Source organism: Lampris incognitus, chromosome 3, assembly GCF_029633865.1.
Source record: "Lampris incognitus isolate fLamInc1 chromosome 3, fLamInc1.hap2, whole genome shotgun sequence".
In the NCBI taxonomy this organism is placed as follows: domain Eukaryota; kingdom Metazoa; phylum Chordata; class Actinopteri; order Lampriformes; family Lampridae; genus Lampris; species Lampris incognitus.
In genome coordinates this window covers 85,741,803-85,754,343 of record NC_079213.1, presented here as the reverse complement: position 1 = coordinate 85,754,343, position 12,541 = coordinate 85,741,803, and the positions used below count along the sequence as shown (strand labels likewise).

The 12,541-nt window shown below is 42.4% G+C and overlaps 1 protein-coding gene across 1 annotated transcript in view; it reads right to left on the bottom strand.

Annotated features, from left to right (window-relative positions):
- The window catches only part of faf1 (Fas (TNFRSF6) associated factor 1), a 181,689-nt gene that overhangs the window by 14,514 nt on the left and 154,634 nt on the right, over window positions 1-12,541 (bottom strand). Inside the window, exons 13-17 of the mRNA XM_056276960.1 lie at window positions 10,706-10,860; window positions 6,209-6,345; window positions 5,979-6,067; window positions 1,272-1,352; window positions 896-973 (exon numbers count right to left, since the gene is read on the bottom strand). Coding sequence (XP_056132935.1) covers window positions 896-973; window positions 1,272-1,352; window positions 5,979-6,067; window positions 6,209-6,345; window positions 10,706-10,860 — 540 coding nt within the window. The remainder of the gene's footprint in view (window positions 1-895; window positions 974-1,271; window positions 1,353-5,978; window positions 6,068-6,208; window positions 6,346-10,705; window positions 10,861-12,541) is intronic.

Below are 12,541 nucleotides of genomic sequence, written 5' to 3'. Positions count from 1 at the left end.
ATTCATCATGTCTGCTATTTCTCTCCCCCTGCTTGTCATTGTCCCAACATTAAGTGTGGCCATTCTAAAGTCTTTCTTCTTCAGCTGTCTCTTCTCTCTTTTCTATCTTGCTTGTAACCCTCCTCTCATCCGTCTTATCCTATATTCCCCAACAGGTGCATAGTTTCTGTTAGCACCCTGTGAGGAAACAGCACCAATGGCGGTTGTTGCAACCCGGGTCTCAACCGATCCAGCATGTCATTCCTGGTCTTGTCAATCCACATAATGATTTGGCAGAATTTTACGTCTGATTCCCTTCCTGACACAACCACTAACCCTATGGATGGGGGCACAGGTAAAGCGCTGGATGCCATCCCAGTATTCATGGACTTATGCCCATGCCTGTAACCATATAGACACCTAAATCATACTGCCACCTAAATTTGATTATTCACCTTAATCACGTTACTGACTGCATGTAAACATTCAGTTTACAGTCAGTGACTGTGAGGTTTTGCCAATACAACAGCAACACAACTTGGTTCTACATGGAGTGGCATAGTATTACAATTTGTTAATGCTTCTTAAAAACTTCAGGCACAAACTTCAGATTCTCATAGAAACTCTTAAGTTGCCCCTCTTAAAATTTTGTGCTTGTGTCTTCAATCGAGCATCACACAGTCAAAATAATTATACATGCAAACTTACTTGGCAATCAGTTAAATTTGCTGACATTTTAAAATCAAAGTACAAATGTTTTTTAAAAACAATAATTGTCACAGCTCTCTCCAAGGTGCCCAAATGTTTGAGTTTTTGAGAATGCTTATTTTGTGCCATAAATATCTCTGCATTAGAAGGGAAAGGTGGGTTGTTTTTTTTGGGGGGGGGGGCATGTGGCAGAAGTGGACGCTTTCACCTCCTTCTCTTCTTCCTGTTCCTTTCTCATCTGTTCCAGGCGAACTTGCTCAGCCTCTTCTCTCTCCTGGACTTCTCTCTTCAAACACAAACACACCAACAGATTTAGAATTTCTCACATGGCAGTACCTTGACAATGGAGCTGAAATTATAAAAATACAAAAGAAAAAGAAACTAGTAGACCATAAACTGCTGTTCAAAAGACAGATATTGAGTCCAATTTCCTACAACACTGCTGGTGTGACATGGCCCAATGAAAAAGAAAAATGACAGAGACAACTGCATACATGGTTCTCAAATGATCTGTGTTCCACCAGAAAAGTTCATTTGTTTCTTATGTATTATTTCAGTAGTCATGCTTTTATTTTTACATGTACCTTTTTGCGATCAGCTTCTAGAGACAGACGGTACGCCTCATCCTGCTCTCTTTTCACCATCTCTCTTGCCTCTCGCTCATCCTGGATGGAGAGATTGAGAGAGAAAGGGGGGTAAATTTGTTTGACAGCATAATTCAAACTATGAAAGAACAAAAACATCTAAGCTGTGGCGTGGGGTGTGGGAGTACTGAATAGAGTAAAAGCATAATGTGGTTTGTGGTTCCATACAAACAGCACAAATGACAGTAGCACTCTGGGCCTGGGCTTCTTTTACCATAGCTGGGGCCTCTCTTATGTTCTCTCTCTCTCGCTCCCTGTCTCACTCTCATTAAATCTTTCTTCCTGTTTGAACAGCAGGAACGGGACAAGTGGCCTCTTTCGCTCTACCTGCTGCGGCTACAAGGTGTTTTGTGAACATCATGGGGATAAATAACCATTTCCATTGTGTCAGAAGCACACAGCCATTTGTTTCCACTGTTCTGCATGTCCGTACTGTACACCAGCCAGGATGTGGTAAAGTAGGCTGTATTTTGATGATCAGAAGGATAATGTGGAGCTCTGCGTAGGCTAAGGGCATTGTGATTGTTGCATTGAATCAGAAAATGTAAAGGATACACTTGTGCTTTTAGTCTATAATAGCTGACCACTGAAAAGAACCAGTAATAGAAAGTTGAAATGGACAAAAGAATCAAAAGTGAGTGCCTTCAACGTCCTGGTCCAGAGTCACTGCAATTATATCACATATTGGCTACTAAGAGTTATTTGTTTTTTCATTGCAACACTGCAATTTATGGAAATGTATTAGGAAATATAAACAACTGTAATCAAACTGCCCCTTTTCCCACATACTACTGTACTTAAATATATAGAATTTATCACCACTTCATATGTATTTGGTTTCCATGCTTTCCCCTTGTATAAACAGATGCATGTGCCAGGGACTAAAGCCTGTCTTCCTTTTTAAGAAGGCAAAAAGACCTGAAACTGCCAGTCTGCTGCTGATGCCAGCAGAAGGTACATATAACAACATGCGGTGAGTAGTCAGTCGGCTGCTAACCAGCAAGCTGGAACTCAGACAACCATGAGAATGAGCAGCGAGTCCTGGAGGCAGGTTTTAGTCAGAGTGCGGCCGTTCATCGAACGTTATCCCCAGGCAGACACAACAGTCACTGTCAGACTGGTATGTCTGAGTTGGTCACACGTCTATGGTCATGTCTGTGTCTTTACACAGGAAGACACGAGAAGAAAAACACAAAAGGGGAGAAAAACAGTACAGAGAAGGCAAGAAGATGGGGGGGGGGTGTTAAAATCCTCACATGTGAAGACTTTGAGTGCAAAGGCAAGCTTGACTTCACCCCAGACATGGGATGGATCCTGTCAGCTATAGGATATGCTAAAATTCCTGTGGTTATTAGGACTAATGATGAATAATTGCATCAGAGCATTGCGCTCTCAGCATCAGTCATAGGGTCTACTGCATTTATTTGTGACATTATCACAAGTCATCTTCCTCAACCTCTGAAAGGCCACGCCTGGGTAATTATCACACTTCACTCACTGTTATCGAGACAGATTCCATGTGCTCGCCCGACAGCTACGCTACCACCTCGTTTACACAAGCATAAAAAAATACCTTAACTACCAGACTCACACATCAAGCAAGATTTTGGACAGAGTGAAAAAAAATATAAAAGTGATAAGAACACTGTAATGATATCGTACACAAGGAAACAAAAACACATCAAAAATGAACTGAAAAATGGTGGTGTAGCGGTCTAAGCATCGGCTTTGTGTCGATGCAGTTGCCCACTGGGGACCGGGGTTCGCGCCTCGGTCTCGTCAGATTCGACTATGGCCAGACTCGACAAAGCAGCAATAATTGGCAACGCTGTCTTCGGGAGGGGGGCGGAGTCAGCTTGTGTTTGTCACATGAATGCGTCTCTGGGTGTGTCGGAAAAAGCAGTGGTTTGGCCTGGATTTGCCTTGTCACGAAGCGGCGAGGCGTCTCCTTCGAGACTGTCGGCCAAAGAGATGCAGTCGGCGAACGCATACAGTGCGAGGGTGGGTGCTTGAACTAAAATAGAGATTGATTGGCCACTAAATTGGGAGAAAAACGGAAAAACCAGAAATAAAAAAGAAAAAAAAAGAACTGAAAAATGAGAATTTGTGAAGGTTTAACAATAAACAAGGAGTTTATGAGAACATGACAACTCTAAATAAAGCTACCCCCCCCAGGAAAAAAAAAACTAAACTAAATTTAGATCGGATGTAGGTCTTCAAACAATGGTGACTTGAGAAACTCTGCTCAGCTGTCGCATTGGACATCAACACAGTGACGTAGAGACACACCTGCCAGAACATCAACAAGGGTGGCGATTTTTGTGATGCATGTAGAGTTGAGCACAGAGTTGTGGGACGTCAAAAAGCTCAGGAGCATTTCCAACTGTGTGTGGAGTCTTGCCATGTCCACGTCTCCTGTGCATTGATGGGTAATGCGTCAGGGATTGCGACCATAAGACCTTAAAGTGTGTGTGTGTGTGGGGGGGGGGGAGGTCTCATTGTCCTCCCTATTCCAGCGCCAGTGGTACAACTACGAAAAGATATAGTATCGATATGCAACACAGAAAATTGACTTGTGTGTTTGAATCGCTGATCTGACAACCCAAATTTGAACCCATAGTTCATGACTCATATCATCCTGAGGTGTGACTACTTGCTACAGTTTGTTGCTGCTAATTATTTTTCAAACTGTCATAAAATTGGAATGTTCAAAGCAAAGCTCAAGTTAAGTCAAAGTAATAGCAATAATAAAAATAAGGATAATAAGGAGAGAGATTAGCTGTCACTCAACATTCATCCACCCACCTGAAGAAGTCTAATTCTTGGGCTGTATGTGCGGCAACACTCATCATTTAACCAGTTCCCATGGCTGCTGTGCTCATAATCAGTAACCTTTACATCAGCATTGTTGAGATAGCGGAGGGGCTTTGACTGACCGTTTCACTGTGACATTTCTGATACGGGGTGACATAGGCCTACTATAGCTAAACAGGAGCCAAACAAGCAGCAGAAAAATGTTAGTGACAGGATGACCAAAAAGTATGGGAATGCTGGAGAGAGTGTAGGAGAAGGAGTAATCAGTCACAAACAGTACATACCAAATTGCTGATATAAATCTATGTGGGAAGCACAAATGATGTCTATACCAATGATCACAAATTCAACCTGCCTGACACACGCATTAGTTACTTAGCATAGACTTCGCAATTAATTGCAAATCCTAAAATGCTGTTCCTAGAGAGGAAATATATTACTGGTTGTGTTTGTAGCAGCCCAAAAAATATATCACCTCGAACTCTGGTTCACCTTTTGACTGAAAACAGATTCACAAGGAGACCGACAGCATGGCATGTTCGCTACAGTACTGTGTTTTCCAAAACCTGCTTGTATATGGGACAAAAACATATAGACAAGCACTCTATCTCTCGTTTGATGTTACTGAGTAAACATCTTTTTCAAGAGAGCGCTTTCTCTTTGTCTGCGGCAAAGACCAGAGTGGTTCAGGGGGTCAGGGACAGCAAGGGGACCTCCCTGTCCTACTGTCCCAGATTCCTGCCTCTGACATCAAAGACTAAGCACCACTGTTCCCTTACTTTCTTCTCTGTAGTGGAGCCCTCAGTGGTGTTTGTCCAGCTTCTATTGGATTAAAAGTGCTGGTCGACACAGAGCAGCATCGTGCTGCCTAAACACTGGAGTGAATGAGAGGAGTCTGTATCCTGCGCCTATTCATAGACCAAAGAGCATACTCACCACAGTCAACTGGAACTAAACGGGGATAGATGAATAATTGTGCTGTACCCATCGGTATGTGTTCTGGCTGTTCCTAGCAGTGTCTAGAACTTTTTTCCTGATGTGTCCCAATGTGTTGCCATTTAACTCTTCATTACACTAGGTCAGGAGACTCAACGACATGTTCCCCTGATCAGTGAACACATCTCATTCCCTCGTCATGTGAAATAAACTTGTAAACATTCTTGTTTTATTATTGCGGCAGTGGACATGCATAACCAATTCAGGTACTAAGATACAGCTAACTTGCAAAAGTTGCCAATGCCTTCTATGTTTGTTAGCATCACAAGGTTCTTAGTTCTCACCATTCAAAGTCTGCTGACAGCTGAGACAGAATGAGAAATAGTTAAACCATGCAAAGACTAAATCTGGTGGTTTGGATGTTGGCAGAGGACAGATGCAGATAGATGCTTCTATCATGATTTAACTCTTGAAGGCTGATCTCCAAATTAGTTTCTGAAACACCAATCATGGCTTCCATTGCAAGCTAATAAATTCAAGTCTTCTCTTTTACTTTCAGCCACAGTAGTGAATAACATTGAAACTAAATAAAACATAATACCCATAAATTCCCTGGTCACTTTTAAAATTTTATGGGCTAAGATCTTAGAATAGACTTCCTAAATGCAAGTACAAACTCCATCAGCCACAGGCAGATTTTGCTTTGTGGTCTGTCATAATTGTACATCTCTAAAACTTTGAGGCTAGGAGCCAAAAACGCCAGGAGCGACTGGATGTCAATATGAATATTTTACTATCCATTGGTCTGACGGCTTTTTTTTAATTTATTTTTACAAATTTGGTACAAGACAGAGATTGAGTGTATTGATAGAGGACTTTGTCTCAGGAATTTCTCACCTCGTCCTTGATGTCCTCTTGTTGCTGTGCTGTGAAGATTTCCACCGCTCCCATCAGCCTCATCATCAGCTCATCAACTGTCGTATTGCCTGATGTAGAATTTGGAAGAAAAAACAAACAAACAAGCAAAATAACTATAAAAACTCACACTGGATAATGTAGGTTATTTTATATACTGATAATTATTCCTTATATTGTGGAGGATATTATTACTGAATATAAGCAAGTACCTTGAATCACGTTTAAAACTTCATTGGATGTGCGTTTGCCCATGAGTATGAGGAGCAGGGGGAACTGGTCCGTCTTGTATGTCCGTATAGTCTGTGCCGCCATGCTGCCAAAGTGCCTTGTGCACATGGTGAGTAGTCTGGAAGGCACAGGAAGCAACCAGACAAAATCTATTTTTCACTTTATCTTGTGCATCATCTCATTGTTATTCTTGGAGCTTAACATATACTCCAGAGCGTGGAAGTTTACAAGAAAAAACTAGAAACAGAAAATACAAAGGCCATCACGCAATAATTCATAAATATGGTCTTTGATGAGATATGAAAAGAGGCACACGTTTCTTCATTTCATATACACAGCACAAAGGAGAAATGGGCAACAGACAGCATTAAGGACTTTAAGACCAAGTCTGCTTTTCCTTATTCCATCAGAGCGACACGCTGTCTAAACAGCATCCGTAGATGAATTAGTATTCCTCACCAGACACCCAGAACTGATAGGGCAAGAGAGGATTTCTTATTCCATTACAAAGACAGAACTTTTTAAATTAACAGTTCAGGGAAGGAAAAGGGTAGCAGCCAGGCGGGGCTCCTGCCGAGCTCCCTGTAAATGTCATAATATTAATGAATTGCTATAGACTGAATGCAAATATAGATTAGCTTCTTCTCCCGCCTTTTAATAAGATCTACTTTAATAACTGGCTAGTAAAATAGAGCAGTAATGGAATGGATGGTTGGATGAAAGCATGGCGGGTCAGAGAGAAACGGATGGATAGGGGACGTGGTCTGAGTGAGGGTGTAGCTAATTAAAAAACGAATGCAAAGTTGAGGGAGTGACTTGCAGACTTTTCAAACTGTGAAATGGAGGATTCCTGCTCATTGCCATACCAGCAGAATTGTGATTACACCAGACCAAGCAGCGACTGTGGACACTATGGTGAAAAAGGAGTAAGCTTCAAGGGACAGTTAAAGCTTTTACACAATGTCCTAAGCTAAATGAAGAATGAAGAGGCTTGTGGAATTTGATTTAAATGAAAGATATCCAAAATGTTGAACTAGGTGACCTATGTCTTGAAAAGGAAGGTTGGGTACCCCCAATTTCTGATGAGCATTTTGTCCCCAACACTTGACGTTGCAAAGGCCTAACCCCGGGCAGACTACAGAGGGAAACTCTAACCTGTAATGAAAGACCAGTGGACAATAGACACTACCTTGAAGTGTAACCCAATCTTAATTCCAGCATAACTTCCTTTGGTCCCTACCTAAAAGACCAAAGAGTCAGTCAACCACAGTGAAAATCATCATCACAACACAAGACAGCTTGATCCAGAAACACAAACTAAACCTCCCCTGTATCCATTGTCACAACAACTTATGAAAAATGCTGTAATCTGGACATTTTGGTGTCAATACAAATCCACTGAAAACAAGTACTGACACAACATCGATTGGAGCGGATGGGGGTGGGGGGTGCAGGGGGAGTCATGCTAACCCCCTTGCAGCAAAGGTGAGCAGTTCAGCACAGCCTCATCATCCATAACATAACGTGGCAAAGAATGCAGCCTAGCCTATGTGAGCCCCGTGGCTCTGACCAAACAGAATCTTCTAGAAGGAGGTGATTCCACAGCAGAGGAAACACCTGTGCAGTGTTTCTACACCTCCAAACTAACATGAACCTGTGGAACTTGCAACTGCTGTGAGCTTCAACTTTTGGTTGGTTGGCTAATGTGACTGACAGGTTCTAATTTGTTACCCATCCCCTCCCTCCCGGGCTTACTGCATATCCAGGTAGCTAAACTAGTTAATGTTTCATTGGACTGTCAACCCTAATTTATCTTCATCAAGCCAGTGCGTGTGGATGTGAGGTGACTGGTTGGGCCTACTATTCGCTTCAGTGAATGGCTGATGGGTCGGGCTAGTACAGTAGTACCGCTGGGGATATTTTTGCCAGCCATCCATATGAGAATATCTGTATGGGAACCGGATGCTTTGCTTGCTCACTTTGTTGCACTCACTTTGTTTCAGGAAACAGACATGTTTTAATATGAAAATGACATTTTTTCCGCTACTTAAACAGTAATTATGTTTTCATCTCTGTGGAAGTCACAGAAACCAAGTCAAGTGTAAAGTACAGGTGTCCCTTGCTCTCTTAGCTGTTAAAACTTTGAGTTTCACTTCAAGGTTGTCTTAAAGGACATGTGTATGTATATACACCATCTGCACTATCAAACAGATGGGAGATTTGACATGGATGTGAACTCAGTGCAACAGAAGTACATGTCCAGACAAGTTAGAGCTACAATAACAACCACTGTTGCTGGCCAATTTACACATGGTACTGATAGAAAGAGTAAGTGGAATGTTTCAGTGTTCACATATCTCCATGTGATGTACACACAATTATTTTATTTAGGTTAGCATGGTCACATATAGGGGACATTTTAAAAAGGAACATAACACTGGCAATGATTTAAGAGTTTCAATGTGGATTTATCGGGTGGTTGTTTCAATGTGTGCTGTGCCGTAAGACACCATGTACCACGTCTGTGTGACATATCGGAGGCATTTCCCATGGGTGAAAATTACACTGGCATGTGATCAGCAGAAATGCTTTTATGCATAATTAATCATTTAAACTAGGAGGACTGTGAGAATACAGAGAAGCAATCCAACTGGAGCATTCCAATAGCAGCAGGTTCATTTAACACACACACATGCGCACACACGCGCACATTCATTCACGCACGCACGCACGCACGCACGCACGCACGCACGCGCACGCACGCACACACACACACACACACACACACACACACAAACAAGGAATTGGGATACCTTCTTAACAGGCTCTGTGACTGATGCCAATCACCAGTCACTCTGGATCAACCAGGGAGCGTGAGAATGTGGACAAAAAGTGTGTGTGTGTGTGTGTGTGTGTGTAGAGTGCACGTGTGCATGCATGCGTTAGCAGCGAAGCTGTGAGTGGCTGTGTGGGATGAAAGGCTCCAGATGTTGCCTTCCTTTTCAATGCGTAATAAAAAGACTCAGCTGGGGCAAAAAGCAAAGGAGGCGAACAGGTGAAGGAGAGAAAGGAGATTGGAATGAGCGAAGGAGAGAATATCCCTAAAGGAAATAATGGAGGGGCGAGGTCAGCGTGTTAGAGTCTTTTTTGAACGCGTTCTACAGCGGAGTGTGGGGGTGGGGGGGCTTAACTATGGTGGCTCAGGGAGAGAGAGGGAGAACAGAGAAAGAAAGAATTAAAGAGAAAGAAATAAAGAAAAAGAGGGAGAGAGATGTGAAAGATACAAGGGTCACCAAGATGGGAGTGAGAGAGTGAGACAGAGGGAGAGCTGGGGCTTGGCTCAAATTTAGCTTTATCAAACCTCAATATGACTTTAGTTCATTCCTCTCCGCAGATAAACACTTTAACCCGTGTTGGATTTAATTCATTAAATGTCTGTCATACAGGTAAACCGCATCAATTTTATTTATTTATTTATTTTACCGTCACTACTGAACCAAATCGGTCAAATCCTGGAAGTTGCATATATTAGGGTTTTAGCACAGACAGGTCCGCAGGCAGGCAGAGAGATAGAGATGTTTAGAGTTTAGGGAAGCCCCTCATCTGCCAATGACCCTAAATTCAGACAGATTAGCCAAGACTGCCCAATCAGGGGCCTCATAGACCAAACACAACGCCTTTTGTTAACATGCACCCCCTTCAAAGTAGAGTCTGAAGTGGAAGAAAGAGCGAAGGAGAGAGCGAGGACAAGAGAGAGAGGGGGGGTGTAAAAGGTAGAGTGGGGGCTGAACGCCAGAAATTAAGACATCTCTACAGCTTTTCAAAGCTGCCCAGATATGGGCAGATACTTGGCAATGTGAAAAATCAAATCAACCACAACTGCTTTTTACAATGCTTTTGAAAAGTAGGACAGTAGTACTGTAGAGCGTATTTGAGAGAGAAAGGCACTATTGACAGGATATTACCCATCATGTTGTTCTCAGAAGCCAATGGCCCTAAATGCTTGTAAGTTGAGGGCCTACTGAAGAGATAGGACTGCACAACTCTGAAAAAAATGCTGACATTGTAATTACTTAATCACAAGCGGCTGCATTGTCTTCCAGGTGTTTTGCAGTTTTCTTTAATGGCATATTTGAGTGCTTTACAGAGTCCATGGCTCATTAATAAAGTTGCATGTTAGAGAAAATCTTGAAATAAATCCGACTTATTTCACTATGTTTCATATGTCTTGAGTTTTTTTTTTGTTTTTTTTTTTGATAGTAAAAGTTTTTTTTAATTTGGAAAATAAAACCTAAGAATTTATTGAATTGAAAAGAAATCATAAAAAGTAGAGCTAGGTCTAACTGAAATATGTAGAAAATATAAAGAGAATTTTACAAACAAAAAAAAAGGGGGGGGGGACAAAGGAAATACCATAGTTTTGATCAAATCATGCATCTCTAATCACGGAAGGGCCACAAGAGGGCAGGTGCTGGTACCTGGCTTTGTTAGCTTCTTTAGTGACGTCCCAGGCCCATGTTATGAAGTTCTGGCTCAGATAGGAGACGATGGAGTCGGCACACATCATCTGGGAGCAGAACACGTTGCTGAGGACACTCTCGTCATTGTGGAGGTAGATGGCCATGAGCTTTCTCTGTGAGAGGCAAGGAGGGGCGAAAGACAGAAACAGGAGAGCTTAGCAACGCAAAGATGTGATGTCAATATATCAGGGTTTCGCCTGGGACGTTTGCTCTGGCAGGGTGGACATGGCCGCTGACACATTTTAAAGCATGACTCCTAAACCCGCGGAGGAACAGAACAAAAATGAGGTTTGTTGTTGGACAAATATTTGCAGTAAATTGTATTGTTGGCAGTTTACAGAGAAGTATATTGCCAAAGCCTCTTTAACACAAAACTCAGAAGGAAAGTCAGTTTCTCTGTTGTTATTTTTATCCTGTTCCATCCATAGGGACATACTGGTTGGGGAAAAAAATAGGAAGGAAAACTGAAGAGAAAGGCAGGAGGAAAACCAGCAGGGAATGTGCAATCTCACAATATGAAGGAGCAGGATTTGTGTTTAAAAAACACAGACATTCTGTCCAGCATTTGTCAGCGATTTCTGGAGCCCAAGCAAGAGCCTCATCACTGGAGAAACATTTCCACAGCACCCGACCATAGAATCACACGAGAGACCATTAGGACTGATGGCAGCGGATCCTCGGTACACCAAGGCAAGGCCACAACTGGTAAAAAGAGCAAATACCACATGAAATCAAATGGGGTGTGGCGTAAATAAAACTTCTCTTGGTCCGAGCTATGAAGAAAACAAAACATACAAATCACTCTATTTATTTTATACCAAATGCCAGCAGCCTGCTCAGGTTAGCAAGCGGCAGGGCCAGACAATATTGACGAAGCTCCAAATCCAAGGATATTGACACCATCATATAAGCCAGGCAGATTCTCCCTGCTGACAAACTAATTAAAAAACAAACACACCCACAAACATGAAAGGTTCCAAGGGATGATGTTTGAAATAATGCTCCTTAAATTGCATGTCACTTCTCCCCCCCCCCTTCTCTCTCACACACACACACACACACACACACACACACACACATATATATAGCCTTTTTTTTTCCAGAACCCAGACCGGAATACACACACACACACACACACACACACACACACACACACACACACACACACACAAACAAACGTGTATTCTCTCTTCCCCTCTATATATACATATAACTTTGTTAAAAGAAACACTCAATGGTAGGGAAAGTGTTCAACAAGTAAGGAGAAAAAATAATCCAGTAAGTCAAGTGAATTCCTTATGAGACAGTACAAGCCTGTTTCATGCCATAAGCAATCATCAGCTGTCCCCTATAGCTCTCATCTTCAGCCGCTTTTCCAGGGTTAGGTCACGGTGGCAGCAAGCTAAGTAGGGCACTCCAGACGTCCCTCTCCCCAGCAACACCCCCCAGCTCCTCCTGGGGGATCCCAAGGCATTCCCAGGCCAGATTGGACATGTAGTCCCTCCAGCGAGTTCTAAAACACTCTAGGCCAGCGAAGAGTAAGATCATGCCCTGTATGTGTCTGCCGGTTACCAAAGTAAACATATTCCTAGTTTACCAATTACCTTGGTCTCACTATTTCATTCTTTGAGGTTATTACATCTGGCCTAGAGTGTTTTAGAACTCGCTGGAGTTCTAAAACACATATCTTGCTAATCACATTTGGACTTCCTCAAACAGTCTGTACATTCCACAACATTCATCGCGCTATTTGCATGAGTAAAAAAGTGCGAAAAGGAGCCAGTTGTCCCCTCT